Source organism: Engystomops pustulosus, chromosome 1 (assembly GCF_040894005.1).
Source record: "Engystomops pustulosus chromosome 1, aEngPut4.maternal, whole genome shotgun sequence".
Classification (NCBI taxonomy): Eukaryota; Metazoa; Chordata; class Amphibia; order Anura; family Leptodactylidae; genus Engystomops; species Engystomops pustulosus.
Genome location: NC_092411.1, coordinates 32,322,259 through 32,342,870, shown reverse-complemented (window position 1 = coordinate 32,342,870; position 20,612 = coordinate 32,322,259). Strand labels below are relative to the sequence as shown.

The following is a 20,612-nucleotide window of genomic DNA, read 5'->3' as shown; positions in this document are numbered from 1 at the left end:
AATATATACACAAACACACAGAACTTTATCACACAATGATCAGTAGATAGAGATGGTTCAGGCAATAACGAGAAGAATTTCATGATAGATTTTATTAATTGGATCAGAACATGAAATCAACTTTAGAATAAAACTATCTGCAACAAAATCCACAACATATGCTGAACAGAACTGTATACATAAACCACAATGCAGCAATCTACAGACTGAAACAATGAGCCGAAACTAGAGATTTCACGTGAAACCTAAAAAAAACCTGATTCTTTTGCCTCCCATACCTTTTATTAAGGGTGATTTCTGTAACCGTACTGCAGCGAGTGCGCCGCAGAAGACTTCCTTGTAAGGAATAATATGCTGCCATGATGTGATACAGCTGTTTTCCCTCGCTCATGAAACATACTGGGGTCATTACAGATAATGGTGATGAAATTGGTGTTACCTGAAGCAAGTATGCACCTCAGGCAGACAATACATGTCACTTGCCAAGTTCCAAAAAAAAAAAAAAAAGCAGGAGGGAATATATTTCACATATTATTGGTTTAACAGCAAAGGGTCTGAATAATAAATCACTTGATGCTGCCCTAAAAGAGGAATACTAGCTGCTAACATGCATCTGTTCAATGCAATAGGGGGTACAGTCATGATTTTAGGGGTAGAGCCGCCACCAATAGATATAATACACTATTCGCAGCAGTTCTGCTACATTGGAATAACATAGCAGGTCATCCCTATTATGGGAATAGAAAAGGAAAATTGTTTTATAGTATTTTTTAGGGAATAATCCAGAGGGGATGCAACAGGACACAATAGAGATGCACGGTATTATAACGTCTACATACATATAATACAATCATTGCTGCTTTAATATGTTCCTTATTACAATCAGCGGGCCCTTTAGGCCAGATGCACACAAAGATAACTTGTGCACAGACTTCCTTAGCAAAATATCCCCCGCCTAAGACAGTAGCAGAATAGTCAACGGGAGCGGATCAAATTCTATACACAAGCGATGTAAAAAAAAATTGTTGGTGGAGAACGATTTCTATTGTAGATTTATGATCTGCTACAGGTAACTTTGTGTTCCAGATTCCAAAAAGGTATGCAATCTTTAAAATGCACAGGTAGACCCCATGGATCATGAAAGAGGGGGTCTGCTGTACCCCCCAAATGAGCAGAGCAGCTTGGCACCCTGCTGCTCCATTAATCTCTATGGCGCGTCACCATACTTGGCTATCGCTGTCAGTGCCACAGTTTCGCTCCATTCATTCGGAATACAACAGACACCTGATCCTTGCTCCACTGGGACTTCCACCAATGTGACTGGACAACCCCTTTAAGCCAGATTTCATAGTCTGAGATACACCTATGTCTTTTCATTGGCGACTGAACCAAAGATGAGACAGGGGTGTGTCCAAGACTACCTTAGGCTTTCTAACCCGTAGTCATAGGAAAAGGAGAAACATTGGAGGACAATAAATGGCGGGTAACGTCCGCTGTAGGTAATTTTTTATACACTGTGATATCAGGAGACTACAATCATTGGGGAACATTTATTGAAACTGGAAAAGTGGAACAGGCATCCAATCGGTGATATCCAAGCAGATGCAGTCTGGTCCAGTTACAAAAAGGAGAATAAAAACACAACGTGGAAATGTTAAGCAAAATATACAGAAGATCTTATAAAGAGAACTCCAAATTTGTAGAAGAGTCTCCATTTGTGCCTCCTTCATCTTCGTTCTTTCTTCTGCTTCATCAGTTTCTTACTTTCCTCCCGTCTCCTCTTATTGACTGGGTTTCGAGGATCGTAGATTTCAAAGGTGTCTTCATCTTGCATATTGGCGTCCTTCACCTTCTGGCTTTTCTCATCAAACTGAAGCATGTGGGACAACCTGAGAGATTGTAGAAATACATTAGATGAGGCATTACCAACATAGAAACATAAAAGTCTAGGTGTCCTCTTGTAGACAAAATTGTCACTTGACCTGGCTGAGTTCACTGCATTGAGAAGATTCAGAGACGTGGGTAATTCTATATTCTGATTATGTAGATTAGTATTTGGCTGAATCCCAGGACTAACACCACATATTACATGGACACTGTATCTGGAAGGGTGAGCTCACAGTAGGAGGTGCACATATGTGAGGAATGAAAAAAAGAGAAGAGAGACCACTCAAGATTCAAGTGTAGGGGTTAAAGGAACACTCAAATCTACCGTAATTAATTGAATAATACATGGTGTAGGGCCTGAAGGGAGGAGCAGGAAGTCATCGTCATTGCATTCTTAGAACCTCGCTAGAAACTGGAGTCATGCTCCTCCCTTCAGGCCCCGTACCAGGTGTAATTCAATGAATCATCATTGAATGGAGTGTTCCTTTAAAAGTATTCAAACTGTGGCATAAACTTATGGGTGCACTTTCACCTTCTTAAAACTTGTGTTTGTGCATATCAATCACACTATTGATCTATAGACGGTCTGCAAGTCGGTTGGATTGTCCAAGTGACATAAATGGCCAGAAACCCTGGTTATTGTCAGGCAAGTATTTAACACAGTCCAAAGCCGAAACGCGTAGTGAGATTTGTTATTTTAATAAAGAAGTTACACTAAACTGGGTCTTTGTGCCTGTAATCGGATCGATCCATACACCTGTGCTAAATACATAACATATTTTACCATCAGAAACTTTAGAATAGATGAGGTCAGCACTAAACAGTTCACCAAATTTCTTGAATTCTTTATTGGTCCATGGTAAAACAGCAGTTACAAATATTCACACATAAGTGCAAGTGCATTTTACCATGGACCAATAAAGGATTCAAGAAATTGGGTGCACTGTTTAGTGCCGACCTCATCTATTCTAAAGTTTCTGTTTGTCTCGGAGAAGAAAGGCGCTCTTGGAGGATCGTGCACCTGGAGTTTGAGCGGGTCTGTTAGGTGTGTATTCACACACAGTAGTAATTTTATATTTTACCAGCAACTTACACATTTTTAGTTTCGTTTCATATGATTGCTCCACTTAAGCTCCGAGCTTCATTAACCAATTGACATTAACAAAGGAGGTAATGGGGTGAAGTAAGTCGGAGCAGATAGTTGTCCACTCCCTAGTTCATAAACAATTGCAGATAGAAGCTGCAGAGTTAAAAGATGTCTGAAATTACAAGTCACGTGTGGAAGCTCCCCCATAGAGCATCTATATAATCTGACACCTCAGTGACTTTCTATCCATCTTATTAGCAGGATGGAATTCAGAGATTTCAGAGAGGAGCAGACAGATGAAAGAGAATAAGAGCCAAAACAAGACAAAAATGGACTCTGAGACATACACTCACCGGCCACTTTATTAGGTACACCATGCTAGTAACGGATTGGACCCCCTTTTGCCTTCAGAACTGGCTCAATTCTTCGTGGCATAGATTCAACAAGGTGCTGGAAGCTCCTCAGAGATTTTGGTCCATATTGACATGATGGCATCACACAGTTGCCGCAGATTTGTCGGCTGCACATCCATGATGCGAATCTCCCGTTCCACCACATCCCAAAGATGCTCTATTGGATTGAGATCTGGTGACTGTGGAGGCCATTTGAGTACAGTGACCTCATTGTCATGTTCAAGAAACCAGTCTGAGATGATTCCAGCTTTATTACATGGCGCATTATTCTGATGAAAGTAGCCATCAGATGTTACAGGGTACATTGTGGTCATAAAGGGATGGACATGGTCAGCAACAATACTCAGGTAGGCTGTGGCGTGTCAACGATTGGTTCCAAGGGGCCCAAAGAGTGCCAAGAAAATATTCCCCACACCATGACACCACCACCACCAGCCTGAACCGTTGATACAAGGCAGGATGGATCCATGCTTTCATGTTGTTGACGCCAAATTCTGACCCTACCATCCGAATGTCGCAGCAGAAATCGAGACTCATCAGACCAGGCAACGTTTTTCCAATCTTCTACTGTCCAATTTCGATGAGCTTGTGCAAATAGTAGCCTCAGTTTCCTGTTCTTAGCTGAAAGGAGTGGCACCCGGTGTGGTCTTCAGCTGCTGTAGCCCATCTGCCTCAAAGTTTGACGTACTGTGCGTTCAGAGATGCTCTTCTGCCTACCTTGGTTGTAACGGGTGGCGATTTGAGTCACTGTTGCCTTTCTATCAGCTCGAACCAGTCTGCCCATTCTCCTCTGACCTATGGCATCAACAAGGCATTTCCGCCCACAGAACTGCCGCTCACTGGATGTTTTTTCTTTTTCGGACCATTCTCTGTAAACCCTAGAGATGGTTGTGCGTGAAAATCCCAGTAGATCAGCAGTTTCTGAAATACTCAGACCAGCCCTTCTGGCACCAACATCCATGCCACGTTCAAAGGCACTCAAATCACCTTTCTTACCCATACTGATGCTCGGTTTGAACTGCAGGAGATTGTCTTGACCATGTCTACATGCCTAAATGCACTGAGATGCCGCCATGTGATTGGCTGATTAGAAATTAAGTGTTAACAAGCAGTTGGACAGGTGTACCTAATAAAGTGGCCGGTGAGTGTATATTTCAAAGTCACTTCTACTACTGATTTAGACAACATTTCTTCAAACGTTAATGACCATTTAAATTTGTGTCAAAGGAAACCTGCCAAGAGGAATCTATTACCAGAAGTAGATCTGATGGTAGATCTGTAATCTAATAATACTGGAACCTAATTTGTTAAAACTTTATTTTAGCAATATGTAAATTAACTGCAGAGGCTACTGGGGCGTGTACAAGCCTGGGCGGGCACCAGGAGCTAACGCTAGTACACGCCCCAGTAGTCTCTACAGTTAATTAAAATATTGCTAAAATAAAGTTTTGAACAAGCGAGGTTAAATTCCAGGATTATTATTAAATTACAGATTAAGGCAGAGGCAGGCAGGAGGAGGAATCTACCATCAGATCTACTTCTGATGGTACATTTCTGATAGTAGGTTTCCTTTAAAACCTTTTATACCATAAGGCCCTGTCTTTACCAGACACACTAAACAGGATGTTAGTCATACTCTCTTCTAGAATTTTGCAATATGTGAAGGAAGACAGTGATAACATTAACATTTTATTAGGACATTAAGGTCTAAGCACTTAAATCTCACATATATAACTAGTATATATAACAATGGCACGTATGTAAACTTCTGGGGGTTATAGAAGGACCAGTTATACACTTGTTTTTTTGCTTGGGTAATTTTAAGACTTCATACACTTTTCTTGTACTGAGACAAGACTAAGCTGTGCTTTGTTTTATGTATAAAGGTTATTGGATGTCGAATGTTGTCATGAAAGGACTAAGGAAATACAGAACCTGCGTTTAGAGAACAAACTTGGGTTCAATTTGTGAATATGGAAAGTCTGGTAAGTCTTTATAACTAATAACATTTTAGCTCGACATACAAGAGCCATTCCGTCTTACCGTTTTGCAACTGGAAACCCCCAACAGATTTAGGGTCCCAAGGTCCTTTTTACACTGTATAGGTCATGAATGCAACCAGGACTCACATAATAATAGTTCCCTCTCATCATGTTCTGAAGGAAAAAATCTCAAAATATTTGCCATGTTCGGTCCGTGCAATAAGGACAATTTGAAAGCGAGTTTCCTGGACTGAACCCTGTGCAGGGAGTCTGGCGCTCCTCATCATAGTAATCTATGATATTTGGGAGGCCTACTGTCCTGCATTAAATCATGGAGAAGAGATTTATGGATAAGATTTGGTAACATCTCATCTTCTGCTCTTCTAAAATACTACAGATTTCAATTTCTGCACGGTCGTGTGTGGACACACCCTTATAAACCCCCAAGATACTGACAATATTTCTACAAAAAGAAGTCAGCATAAGGCCTGGTAGCAGCAAAGATCTATGTGTATACCGTACAAGGCAATGTGTCCTTAACGTGAACACTACGTTACAGCTGTGATGTCTACCATCAGTTAATTTTTCTTCATTTTTCTTCCTTAAACAATCGGAGCTGCCAATTGTACACAGAGAACGAATGTATCATACGAGCTCTGTTCAGACGCACCGCAGTCACTTGCTCATCGTTACCGATACGTCTCATGATTGGTTCATGTTTTGGTTAAACAATGGCTGAAAAATTAGATGTATTTCAGCTCGGAGGTTTTCTTTGGCTTGATCGGTGCGTCACGTTGCCTGGAATCTTCTACATTAATCCCTACTGCAGTGACACCTACAAATGAGGCAGAGCTGATCAGCTGCAGGCTTCCTCGCGGCGGGAACAGCCAAGAACTTGTTCATTACTCTTGCAGATGTTACTTTAGACCCTTGGGAATTCAACGAAAGTCTGAAAACACTAGTTTACTCAAAAAAATTGTAATTGTAACCAAAAAGCGTCTGGAGTTACATCAGCATTACATGAATACAGAGTGTGGATAATATAGAAGATGACAGAAAAACTTCTGTTTCTCTGAATCCACAAGACGGTGACTGAACAGTCCACTGTAAATAACAGCCACTACATGTGCGGGCAAGAAGCCGGCTTCACCCCACCGGTATTCCTGTCTAAACGCAGGTGCAGGTCTAACTAATATTCCAGCCGTTTCTTTTTTTTTTAATCCAAAAAATGTCTAGATCTGGATTGCTTGTATTCACAATGGACTGGGGCTAAGAATTATGTCTATGATGGAACAGGGCCCAAGTATAGCAGAGGAATACTGGGTCCTAAAAGTAGTCCTAATGTTTCATGGTTTAGGTATAATGTGGTAGCGAACCTATGGCGCGGGTGCCAGAGGTGGCACTCAGAGCCCTTTCTGTGGGCACCCAGGACTTCTCCCCAACAAAGAGTTTGCCAGCTAGGATTAAAGGCTTTCTCCTGTGATACAATACAGCCCAGGACGGGCCATGCTCAGAGCTATTTTAAAGTGACATCCTTGGCTGCCAGGACTACACGAGGAGCAAGAAGGCGTGGATAGAGATGGATTGTCATTGGAGCTCCTGCTCTGGGTCCCCTGATTCTTCCTCTTCAGGGGACCCTGGAGGGAAGCTACAATCCACATTTCTCCATCCTCTTTCTATTGTATTGGTGAACTCAGGATACCAATACGATTAAAACCTGTGATACAGCAGAGATCTATAAGTTACTGCTTAATTTGTCATGTTGGCACTTTGTGACATATAAGTGGGTTTTGGTTGTAGCTTGGGCACTCTGTCTCCAAAAGGTTCGCCATCACTGCCCTAGGCTAAACATGGACTGAGGACGGAGGCTTTGAGTTACTCAACACCATGCTGGGGTAAAGGCTTAGGTGCCCACAGAAATGCATCCACACCATATGTTCGCCACTACTGAAATGAAGGCAAATAATGGGCAATGAGTGGAAACCTGACCAAGTGAATGTCAAGGGAGATTGGTAAATGATGGTGCTCTTTAAGATCAAGGTCAACGCTTTTCATGGTTCCTTAAAAAAGTGTCTACCAAGGCTGGCCATATATAAAGAGTGCAGTAAAGGTAAATTTGCACCATTTTACTGTACATCATAATGCCATTAAGGACTGAGTCCTCCTTATACAAAGTGGCCATTTGCTGCATCATATAGAAAGCACCCACCACTGATACCTGTGATAGGCGCCGCCCTTTTGGGTAGGGACTTACAATCCAATCCCATGACAGTCTACATACATCTATATCCTAAGCATATTCTCCATTTACTGAAAGACTGTAGTATCTAGCGTGATCAGACTCCCTAGGGTTAAAGTACCCCAGAGGGCCTAAAAAAACAATTGTAAAGGTTCTAATCACCCCCCTTTCCCTAGAACTGATATAAACACCAAAAAATAAAATAATAAACCTGTTATGTCCAAATCTATCAAAATATAAAAGTGGTTATTCCATGTGGTGAACCCCTAACAAATGTCCAAAATGTCCATTTTGCAACGCACAAAAAATGTTATCAAGTGATCAAAAATTTCATACAGTCCCAAGAATAGGATCCATGAAAACATTCGCTCAAAAAACAACGCCTTACACAGATCTGCAAGCCGAAGTATGAAAAAGTTATTGGTGTCAGAATGGGAAAAATGAAGAATTATTTTGTACAAAAGATTTTCGTTTTTTGGAAAAACCTTTTAAAACATAATAAAATCTATATAAATCACCAGATTACACCAACACAGTAAATATCTGGGAGGCGTAATTTGTAGAGCACAAATTTTTAATTTTTTTTTCTATTTAATCGCATTTGGAATTTTTATCCAGCTTTTTAGTAAAATCAAATACCGTTACTGTGAAGTACAATTCATAGAAGAAAACAAACCCCTTTATAAAGCTCTGCAAAGGGAAAAATTAAAAAAAAAAAAAGTTATGGACGGGGAGTGAAAAATGGAAATGCAAAAAATGAAAATGGTCTGGTCCTTATAGGGTTTAGATGAATCATTAAGATAATAGGTGTTTATTCTGGACACCTTAAGTGTGTGTGTCAGGATATTAGGTAATTTACCAATATACATCTATTAATAGTTCTGCCCTGCGTTCTTCATATGTAAAGTGACAGTGGCGTAACTAGGAGAGACAGGGCCCCCTAGCAGGCTACTGCATGGGGCCCCCCTTCCCACTTAAAAATATACATATTAGTATACTCACACATGCAAGATACAAGCACATATAAATACACTCATGTGCACACACAACATATACACACATATACAGTATATACAGACACCTTATACACATCACAGACACTGCACATATACATCACAGTATATGCTATATACATATTATGCTGGACAATGTGCAGTGTAATATAGATATAATGGTGCACATCCTCCATTCTTTATTGTATCAGGTCGGATGACGGGGCCCCCTGACACTGCGGGTCCCAAAGCGGCTGCTATAGCTGCTACCACTGTAAAGTGACACCTCCTATATTTAACCTCATAACCCAGACATTCCTGTCCAGAAAATGGCCGCCGATGGAGAGTCATGTGATATGTATCTGTCCATGAACAATCGCCCTGCCAGGACCTTATAATAGTATTCATGAATATGTGATTAAGGTCAAGGCAGGGTGGCTGCTCATAGAAAGATAGAGATCACATGACTCTCAATCTGCGGCCATTTTATGGACAGGAATGTCTGGCTAACGAGGTAAAAGAACAGGAGGTTTCACTTTATATATCAAGAAATGGTACAGAACTAATATCCTTCTCCCACACTTACAGAGGCAAAGTGGATAACCCCTTTATGCCCTGGTTGGATCTTTCATGGGAAGGGACCTCCTGTTCTCCTTCCCTTTACACAAGGATTGACATTGATGGTAAGAGCGGTTTCACACAGAGCTTCATCCGCCATGATCATGGACCATTGGAGACACCATGCGATGTCACAGGTTGACCACACTATAGAGATGGAATTCAATGATTCCCTAATACCCTGCTAAACCTCGGCGCCCAAAAAAACCAACAAGATGAAAACAGCTCCCCTAGCAGACCCGGTCCAGCCTTTACTGCACAAAAAACATAATTTATGTAAAAATAATAAAGAAAAAAAATAATAAATAATAATAAAAAATTTAAATAATAAGAAAATAAATAAAAATCCATCGATATTCCACTTTACCTCAGTTTTCGTAAATGCCCCATTCTCAACATTCGTCTCCTCTTCATCGAGAACCGGCAGACGGCTGAACTAACTATTTTCTTAAGACTAGAAGTAGGAAGCCTCCCTCCCGTTCTAGTGATTTTACTAGGTGCATGTGTTTAACCTGTGCTGCCGAGCGCAATACAAGCGCGGTTCGGATTTATAACACTAAACAGACCCCATAAGACGTATTTATTGTATACCTAATGTGCAATATTATAATACTTATGGATTTCTGCCCAGAACTCATACATTTAACATTTCCTTTTTGTAACAAAACAAACAAATGGAGCGTTCCAAAGGCTTTTTCTTAAATTCTTCATCTGTTTGTCTTTCAGCGGGTTTGACTCACTAAAAATTTTTTTAAACAAAACAGCTATTGTGATTTTCGGCATAATAAACTCCTGACCTGTGCCCCTTCATAAATCACAGGTTTCACTGGATTGAAAGGCAGACGAAAATTGTACCAAGTCCAATGAAAACATACACGACGTAAAAAAGCATGTGTTAATGTCACCTGAAAGGATCGAACAGTTTGTAACGCTCTACAGTTTGGCAAGTTCTTACACTATTTTTACACTGAATAATAAAAGAAAAATTGCTGAACTGAAGGAACGTAATGGGGACTGAAATGTATTAACTATTAGGGTTGTGGAGAACTAGTAGAACACCTAAAGGAAATCTACCATCAAAATCCATCATGATAAACCAGGGGCACTTACTCATAGATCCAGGCAATGTGACTGTGATAATCTTCTTATATTTGTTATCCATGGCCTCCTTTCTTCTAAAAATCAACTTTTAAAATTATGCTGATGAGCCTGAATGCCTCTGGGAGTGTTAATAGAGCCCCTCAACTTCCCCCTCCCACTGTGTAAGATAACATCAGGAAGTGGGAAGGGGAAGTGCTAAGAAAGCAAGGGGAGACAGTATAATGGCCTGTGAAGCTACAGCACAGAGAAGTAGGGGCTCGGTTGCTAGCACAGTTGCCTTTTCAAATCACTGCAGCCCTGGGTTAAAGTTTGACGATGGACAACATCTGTATAGAGATTGTTTATTCTCTCTATTTTGCAGGGGAATAGCCGAATACACACACTTTAAAATGATTAAAACACTAGCCGCAGTTCCTGCCCTAACATGGAATACTGTTCCCAAAGTCATTGCACCATTAAAGCAAATAAATCAACGTAAGTCTCCTTATAGCATGAGGGAGGGGGCGGGGAATGAGGGAGTTGATTTCTTTTCAGTGAATCCGACTCAGCCAGTGTCTATCTCAACTCCCTCATTCCTCCCTCCTTTCAGGAATTCTCTTCAACGATCATATACATCCAACATCTCTCATCTCCCTCATATCCCACTGCCTTACGAATTCTTTTCAGCGAATCACAAATATCAAACATCTCTCGCAACTCTCTTATTCTCCCCTCACTCAGGAATTCTCTTTAGTGAGACACACACAGCCAGCGCCTCTCTCAAAGAGTATTTTTGGGAAATTGCGGCATAATAATTTCCACTGAAAACATAGGGGCAGATTTACTTACCCGGTCCATTCGCTATCCAGTGGTGCGTTCTGTGTGGAGGATTCGGGTTCTGCCGGGATTCACTAAGGTAGTCCCCCCGATGTCCACTAGATGCCACGGCTGCGCTGAAGTTCGTCGGAGTGCACTCAAGTACACCAAGCCGGGAGCAGGTAAGCGCGTTTTTTTTTTTTTTAAATGCGGCGGTATCTCCGAATCCGTTGGGTTTTTGTTCGGCCACGCCCCCGATTTCCGTCGCATGCACGCCGGCGCGCCACAGTCCGATTGCGTGTGGCAAAACCGCAGTGAAATTCAGGGAAAATCGGCGCAAAACGGAAAAATTTGTTTAACCCGCCGGTATAACGAGATTCGGGCCCTTAGTAAATGACCCCCTTAGTCTATGATGTTGCCTGGGTCACAGGAAGAGTCTGCGTAAAATTTGGTGATTGTAAATGCGACGGTGGGGATTTCTTCATCGGACACACATGCTAAGCTTTATATATTAAATGATTGATTTTTTTTCAATCAAGCAATTCCTGTCATAGTATCATAGTATATAAGGCTGGAAAAAGTCCATCAAGTCCAACCTTTAAGAATTAAATAAATGTTTTATCCCCATAACCCGTGATATTTTTTCTCTCCAGAAAGGCATCCAGGCCACAGTCTCACTGCTCTTACAGTAAAGAACCTTTGTCTATGGTGATGGTAAAATCGCCTCTCCTCTAGGTGTAGAGGATGCCCCCTGTCTATGGTGATGGTAGAACCTCCTCTCCTCTAGGTGTAGAGGATGCCCCCTGTCTATGGTGATGGTAGAGCCGCCTCTCCTCTAGGTGTAGAGGATACCTGTCTATGGTGATGGTAGAACCGCCTCTCCTCTAGGTGTAGAGGATGCCCCTTGTCTATGGTGATGGTACCCGCCTCTCCCTAGGTGTAGAGGATGCCCCCTGTCTATGGTGATGGTAGAATCGCCTCTCCTGTAGGTGTAGAGGATGTCCCCTGTCTATGGTGATGGTAGAACCTCCTCTCCTCTAAGTGTAGAGGATGCCCCCTGTCTATGGTGATGGTAGAACCATCTATCCTGTAGGTGTAGAGGATGCCCCCTGTCTATGGTGATGGTAAAATCGCCTCTCCTCTAGGTGTAGAGGATGCCCCCTGTCTATGGTGATGGTAGAACCTCCTCTCCTCTAAGTGTAGAGGATGCCCCCTGTCTATAGCAATGGTAGAGCCACCTCTCCCTAGGTGTAGAGGATGCCCCCTGTCTATGGTGATGGTAGAGCCGCCTCTCCCTAGGTGTAGAGGATGCCCCCTGTCTATGGTGATGGTAGAATCGCCTCTCCTCTAGGCGCAGAGGATGCCCCCTTGTCCTGGTCACAGGCCTAGGTATAAAAAGATCTTTGGAGAGATCCTTGTACGTTGTTCAGGTATTTGTACATTGTAATGAGGTCTCCCCTCAGTCGTCTTTTTTCTAAACTGAATAATCCCAAATTTTGTAATCTGTCATTGTATTCTAATCCACAGTCCACAGTTTGTGTGTGGATGTGCAGCTCAGTCCAACAACATAAACATTTGTGATATTGTTTTTAGCAAGTAGAAGCCATGTTTTTCTAATCCCTTTAATAACTCATGCAGTTTATCTAACGAGCTAAACGGTTAATCTGGGAAATGTATTTCCTAAGCAACTAAAAAAATCGTATTATCATTTATAATCTGTATAACCTGCAGGAGCGGAGAAAATGAGGTAGGACATGTTATGAATGGCTGATGATAGATACAGATGTACAAATAATTAGGCCAAAGCAACAGCATCTGTTCATTATGAGCAATGGTCCCGCGCATCTGTGGAGAGGGGAAATTGGGTGCATTGTTCATAAAATTATTGGACAAGCTGGAAAGGTTTTCTGTGCAGATGGTTGTGACTGCTGGATCTGGGATTTTTTTTTGTTTGTTATATCTGGGCCATTAAAGGGATTTGATAAAGGGTTATTTGGGGGCAGAAAACACAAAATAATGTTCACCGATTCTGTCGGTACCCCTCATCTTTAATGACCATTTACGGTGACCATCTATCACACAATAACACCTGATCTATTGTCAAGAACAATTGAAATGAGGGAAGCGCCAAATCCATTGGTGGAAACCAATGTCACTCAATAAAGCCTTCTTCAGTTACTGTGACTCCATGTCTTTGAGACAGTTGACTACTTGGATGTCTCCCAAAACCACCGAGTGCAGCAATAAGTGGCCTCTCCTACGGTTTCGGGAGATATCCAAGAAGTCGGTTGCATGTGGGTCCAGGGGTGTCAGTAACAGAATACTGAAGCTATTCACCTATTCCAGTGTTGAATCCAATGGACTCCTGAGCTAGTTGGGCCCCAGGCCCTGCACCGGCAATGTGTGACCGGGTGCTCTTACTCAAAAGAATATGGTGGAGATTTACCAGAAGCGTCTGAGAGGAGAAATATGGTATGGTATGGTAAACAATGAGCAGCTGTGGGAAAATGAAAGCTGAGCTCTGATTGGTTGCAGAAACTTCTGATAAATCTCCCCCTATGTGTGCTAAAAATATGTGAATGGGTTATGGGTGATATATACTTGTAGAGGAATGTAAAGGGGGGCCTCAGCTTGATATTGAGCTATTCTGTCTTTGCTGATGTAGGACTAGATGAATAATGTAAAGAGCTGCAGTTATTAACCACTTGCCGCTTAGCTCTGGCACTCAGTGCCGCTGAGCTAATAACGTGCCAGAGCTGGGCCAGCATCAGTATACACTGGGTGTCAGTGGTAACAAACAGCTGACACCCCAGTGTAACACCTGCAGTTGGAGTGATCTCTGATTGTGGGTGCTTAACATGTTACATCCCACGGTCAGCACGACAGTAGCATTTATATCGACTGCCAGGTGGCTAAATGCTCCACAATTCCGTCTTCAGAGGGCACCAATCATTTCTTTGGTAACCCTGAGGTCCTATCAGGGCCCTAGAGCTGTCCGCAGGCAGTGCCTGTAAGATCCTATCTGTGACAGGGTCTTCAAGGCACAGTGTCAGCCTTTGCATGTGCATCGGCTGACACAGCTAATACCCTGCAATACATCAGTATTTAGGTATTTTAGTTTTTTTTTTAAATAAATAAACGCAAAACATATCAACCAAAATTTACCACAAACAAGAAAAAATCATTTTGGTAAGTTGAAGAGTTAATTATGTAAAGCGACATATGTCAAATTACAGAAGAGGTTGAGTCTTAACGTACAAACTGGCTGCGTCCTGAAGTGGGAAAAACATTCTCTGAACTTAACAGAACATGAGGACTTTAAAAGAAGTCTACCATCAAAGTATGATAATCCTATGACACTTACTCATAGATTCAGCCACCGTGACAGTGGTAATCTTCTTATATCTGTTATATATGATCTTCCTTCCAAAATCAACTTTTAAAATTATGATAATGTGCCAGAAGGGCTCAGCTGGGTGTTAGCAGAGCCCCTCAATGTTGTAGTTTTATAAACTGTTATACTGTATTACCCTCCCCACTGAAGTAATCTCACACAGTAGAAGGGGGGAAGTGCATCTGCATAGTGTAACAGCTGTTGACGGAGGGGCTCTGATAACGCCCCCTGGAGCCATTTTAGCAAAAAGTTAAAAGTTGATTTTAGAAGGAAGGGGGCCATGGATCTATGAGCTAGTGTCCCTGGTTTATAATGTTTGATGGTAGATTTCCTTTAAGAAGGGCAATCAACCAAACTTTTTTTTTCCCATTAGGTGAGTACCTAAGGGCAAACTAACTGGAATACATGCACTGCATGGACATTATTATTATATATGGACAACATCATATGATGACAACCAGGATATAAAATTATTGAGCGCGGATTGGCTCTGCAGCGCCCGGTCACCACTACTAGTTGGTAGATAGCTTTACCTTTCTATCAGAAACCATTACCCCCCTGTTTATTTTGCCCTCCCTCAGACGAGTGAATGGCCCCCGTCCCTTTGAGGCAGGTCTCAGACTTGCTGCCTGAATAGCTTACATTTTCAGTCCAGACTTGATTTCCAGTGTCTGACCTGTAATGACCCGAGTTCCCTGAGTGAGGCTCAACAGCTACTTAATATATCATATTTTATTTTCCAGTTTTATAGCAGCTCTTTGCGGACAGCTTCAGCTCACATTCTTTACTGTGTTTGGGTTTTCTGACAGTCTGGGGAGGACAGAGGGAAGCTGATTGTGATGGAGCTCAACTTGTAAAAGTGATAAATGAACGGCTACAGAATGCGCGAGAAGAAAACTACCTCATATGGAACAAACAGGAATTAAAAGGGCCGTTAAATGGAAAAACGAAAAGGAAATGTGTCAGTGCTTGTATATATGCACACAAGGGACCCGCTTAGTTATACGGCTTTTCACAATGAACTTCAGCAGTGTATTTCAGATCATATACAAAAAATTAAAGGAAATCCTCCATCAATATCCATCCTGATACACCAGGGACACTTACTCATAGATCCAGGCACCGTGACTGGGGTAATCTTCTTATATTTGTTATCCATGCCCTTCTTCCTTCTAAAATCAACTTAGAAAATTATGCAGATGAACATGAGTGTTACAGAAGCCTCTGGCTTCACAGGCAGGTACACTCTAGTGCATTGGGAACGGGCGGTTGGGTGAAACAGTGTAACAGCCTGTGAAGCTACAGCACAGAAGGGCTTTCGTTATGTCCCCACAGAGGCCTTCTGGAACATTAGTATAATTTTACAAGTTGATTTTAGTATGAGAACTAAGAAAATTAAAGGCAACACGGATATCCTTTAGGTCCAAAATCACCTATAGCATGGAAGGCTAGAAGACCTCTATGAACCTTCTTCTACCATGGATCTTCTACATTTAAGAAGCTGAAACGGTACTTCTTAGGCTAAGTTCACACCTGCATTCAGACCCCCATTATTATCGTTTGTCGCTAAAATTAAATGGAAGTAGAGATGATCGGACCCAAACTTTAAGGAAGGGTAAAGTTCAGTGGGACCCATAGATATTTCCCAAACACAACTTACAGAAATATGTTTCTTTTAAAAGGCTTGAAACTATGGGGAGAAGACATATTCTCAAGCAGGATCTGCTCTTCTTTAAAGAGAACCCGTCATGCAAAATAACCCCCCTAAACTAAATATATTTTCATAAACTGCCATTAGAGAGCATTGCCTCTATCTCTTCATTGTCCCTCTACATGCCTGTAAACCTAAGCAATGAGGTCCTAAAGCTTTATGCAAATGACCTGTGAAATGTCCAATGAAGCATTAGCATATTCAAGCTGTCCACCTTATTCATGAGTGGGAGGCACAGCCACACCCCCAGTGCTTGACTGACAGCCTGTATAATGGAGTGAGGCGGTATAATGATGTGCTTCCTGGTGCTGGTGGCCACGCCCCCTGCAGCCTGTGTGTGCATGTGTGTGTGTGTATAGGAGAGATACAACAGCTCCAGGCAGCCATGTTACAGCAGAACATGTCAGGTACATGTGTAGCTGATGTCTGTGTCTCTCACATGTGTATTAGGAGGATGCAGCATGTCAGCAGATGCAGCACACACACTAGCAATGCTTTACTATACATTACACACAGACATGAGCAGGGGGAGGAGAGGGGAGGGGTAACAGGGGTGACATCACTGCCTCTGACCATGTGACCAGCCTCATTTACATGATAAAAAATAGATGATTTTACAACGAATAATGTATGAAATAACTAGATAAAGGCTGGGATGGGATCCTTGTGAGCTGCTCCAACAGGTAGTAGTGACAGGACAAGTGACACAGACCTGATGACAGGTGTCCTTTAAAGGGCATCTGCACTGTATGCAAATGAGCCTGAGGGGCTCCAGGCTCTACAGGTGATAATGGAGCCTTTCATATTGGTGGTAGATGCCCTTTAAGCTTCTTATGCTCACATTTTTAAGAAAAAAAGGCTTTAAATTACACAAATTAGTCTGAGGGGCTCCAACATCCCTCATGCTCATTTGCATAACTGTTAAACGCTGTTGATTCTGGTGGTAGAGGTGCCTCTCTTCTGATTTTAGCACAATTGAGATATTTCTTTTCTCCTGAACAATTCGCTTCACTAGTTTTGGCACCCACTATGCTGATTACAGTGATCCTGCCACTGGGAATATAATTTTTATCTGGTGGCAGGCTCAAATAGCCTACGCTATGCAGACTTTCAAAATGCTGTCAGCATTCTGAATGATTTCAGTACTTATTATAAAAATTAATTCACATCACCTGGCTCCCTGCCAGCAGCATGTGGTGAGCCCTAATGCACATGACAGGAAGTGGGGAGGGAGCCGGACGAGTGTGGAGGAAAGGAGTCTGACACAGGTACAAACAGACTACAGCTGCCCTACCTGCCCCCAGGACTTACCACATCCTGCTGGCAGGGAGCCAATTAATGTGAATTAAAGCTATATTACCTACCAAAATGATTCAGAATCCAGACATTTAAAATCAGCATAGAATAGGCTATTGGAACCTGTCTCCAGCTAAAAATGGCATTCCTGGTGACAGGTTCTCTTTAATTTCTCTACCGTGCAATCAACATGGGTGGTCTTGGAGTTGACAGCACCAAAAAATTATTGCCTTTGATTGCTCAGGAATGGTGGGGGTTCAAAAAAAAAAAAAAAACTTAACTGGTACTGTAATCAGGGGAGCAGAAGCTACTGAAGGATCTAAAGACTTGGAGTTGGGCAAAGGTCCTATTTAAAGGTACATGATCCATAAGCTCTGACACCTACTTATGTAGCAAGGAGCAGCATAGCCCTGAATGATTAATACTGGGGAAAGTGGAATTGTTTCAATTGCCATATAAACAATAAAAACAGTATATATTTTATGTCTGCAGTGAACACAACATTGAAGCCACTACAGTGTTTTTCCCTACCCCGAGGAGAATAGCCGGCTAGTCTATTGGGCAACAGTTTCCATATACTTCTAGGTAAAGGAGTGAAAAGTAAAGCCATATGTTCCAGGATTAACAGTCTGCAATAAATGCATCTCTTTTTCAGACAAGCTTTTTTTTTCTGCCTATTACAAATCACAGAAAGCACATAAAACTTTAAGCTGCATTTTCCTAATTCAATTTCACGCTTACAATTTTCGGGTCGTTCCACAAATGTCACATGACAGGAATGGAGCAGCCATTGCTTGCTTGGTGTATAGGTTCGGAGCTGCAGATGATTTCGATTACCACATAAAAACTTCAGGCAATTTATTTATTACATTTTTTGACCCTTTATAATCCTTTTCTACATCTCATTGGGGGGCATGTAGCAAACGGTCTACGCCAAAAAACTGGAGACATTTGCTCCGGAAATACTGTGCGCCACATTTTACTGAAGATTTTAGACCATTTTTATCCCATCCTGGAAAACTTTGCATATTTTCCCAGAATCCCCTAGTGGAGAATCCATGGCTATAAGACTCCACACGCCTACATAGTGGCCTTTAATTAGCAGTCTCCCAAAGGAGACCTTAGACCAGGGGTATGGCTCGGGAGCCAGATATGGCTCTTTTGTTGGCTGCATCTGGCTCTCAGACAGATCTTTAACCCCTTAAGGACCAGGCCCTTTTTCATTTTTGCATCTTTATTTTTCACACCCCACCTTCAAAAATCTATAACTTTTTTAATTTTCCATGTAGAGAGCTGTGTGATGGCTTGTTTTCTGCGTAACAAATTGCACTTCATAGTGATGGCATTTAATTGTCTATGCCATATACTGGGAAGCGGGAAAAAAATTCTGAATGCAGTGAAAATGGTGAAAAAATGCATTTGCGCCGTTTTCTTGTGGGCTTGGATATTACGTCTTTCACTGTGCGCTCCAAATGACATGTCTAATTTCTTCATTGGGTCAATACGATCACAGGGATACCAAATTTGTATAGGTTTTATAATGTTTTCATACATTTACAAAAATTAAAACCTCCTGTACAAAAAAAAAATTCTTCATTTTGCAGTCTTCTTGCGCTAATAACTTTTTCATACTTTGGTGTATGGAGCTGTGGGTGGTGTCATTTTTTGCGACTTCTGATGACGTTTTCAATGCTTTTATTTTTAGAATTGTACGACCTTTTGATCACTTTTTATTGAATTTTTTATATTTTTCAAAATGGCAAAAAAATGCCATTTGCGACTTTGGGCACTATTTTCCGCTACGGGGTTAAACGCAGTAAAAAAACATTCTTATATTTTGATAGATCGGGCATTTTCGGACGCGGCGATACCTAATGTGTTTATGATTTTTACTGTTTATTTATATTTATATCAGTTCTAGGGAAAGGGGGGTGATTTGAATTTTTAGGGTTTTTTAATATAATTTTTTATTTTTTATTTTTTTTTATTAAAATTTTTTACTATTTTTCAGACTCCCTAGGGTACTTTAACCCTAGGTTGTCTGATTGATCCTACCATATACTGCCATACTACAGTATGGCAGTATATGGGGATTTTGCACACCATCTATTACAATGTGCAGATCGCACATTGTAATAGATGGCCTAAAACATGATAGCCTCGGATCATTGTGTGATCCGAGGCTGTCATGGCAACGGATCGCCGCTCCCCGATGACGTCACGGGGAGCGGCGATCGGAGCCAAGATGGCGGCGCCCACGCGCCGCCGGCTCGTTAATGCCGCCGGCAGCTTTGCCGGCGGCGATGAAAGGGTTAACACCCGCGATCGGTACAAGCACCGATCGCGGGTGTTAGCGACGGGTGCTTGCTTCATTGAGAAGCAAGCTCCCGGCGTGTATGAAGAGGGCTCAGCCCGTGAACCCTCTTCATACTACCCCATGCGCAATAAAACGTACAGGTACGTCTTATTGCGCTATGGGGTTAATAAATAGTGATGGCTGCTGTGTGTCTCTTGGTCAGATCACTGGACGCAGGCAGCGATGTTACGCTGCCTACATCCTTTGTACGACCCAGGTGCCATCGTCTAAGCTGTGGCTACCTACTGGGGGACATGTGCTATGGCTATCTATCTGGTAGCCGCCGGTCTTTATAGGAATTCAGGAAGTGGGCAGCGCCAATCAGCGGCACACCGGCCTTTAAATCCGCTTTTGCCGGCGCAGGCGCTGGCCAGCTGGGACGGGAGCCGGAATTAGTGGGTTGAGTGAGCTCGGAAAGGGGTGCCGCCACGGAGAGCGGCACAGGTGTGCATGCGATCCAAGACCTAGATCGCAGGGCACCAGTGACACGGAGACTACCTATCTACTGGGGGGCATGTGCATATGGTACGGCTCTTACGGAATAACTTTAAAATATGTGGCGTTCATGGCTCTCTCAGCCAAAATGGTTCCTGACCCCTGCCTTAGACCATTTTTAGGCATTTTCCGACTCATCTGAAAAGGGGCGGTAAATCTGGTGCAGTAAAGAACTGTCCATTCCTACTCTTCACTGGTCTAATGACCAATACATTAATATATTCCCCCAAAGTGTTTTTGGATTCC

General features: G+C 42.2%; 1 protein-coding gene across 2 annotated transcripts in view; it reads right to left on the bottom strand.

Moving 5' to 3' along the window:
* Positions 1-1,286: 1,286 nt before the first annotated feature.
* The window catches only part of CWC27 (CWC27 spliceosome associated cyclophilin), a 121,853-nt gene continuing 102,527 nt past the window's right edge, over positions 1,287-20,612 (bottom strand). For both annotated transcript variants that reach the window (XM_072137147.1, XM_072137156.1), the window contains one exon: positions 1,287-1,889. In XM_072137147.1, the coding sequence (XP_071993248.1) occupies positions 1,727-1,889 (163 nt within the window). In that variant the 3' untranslated portion in view covers positions 1,287-1,726. The remainder of the gene's footprint in view (positions 1,890-20,612) is intronic.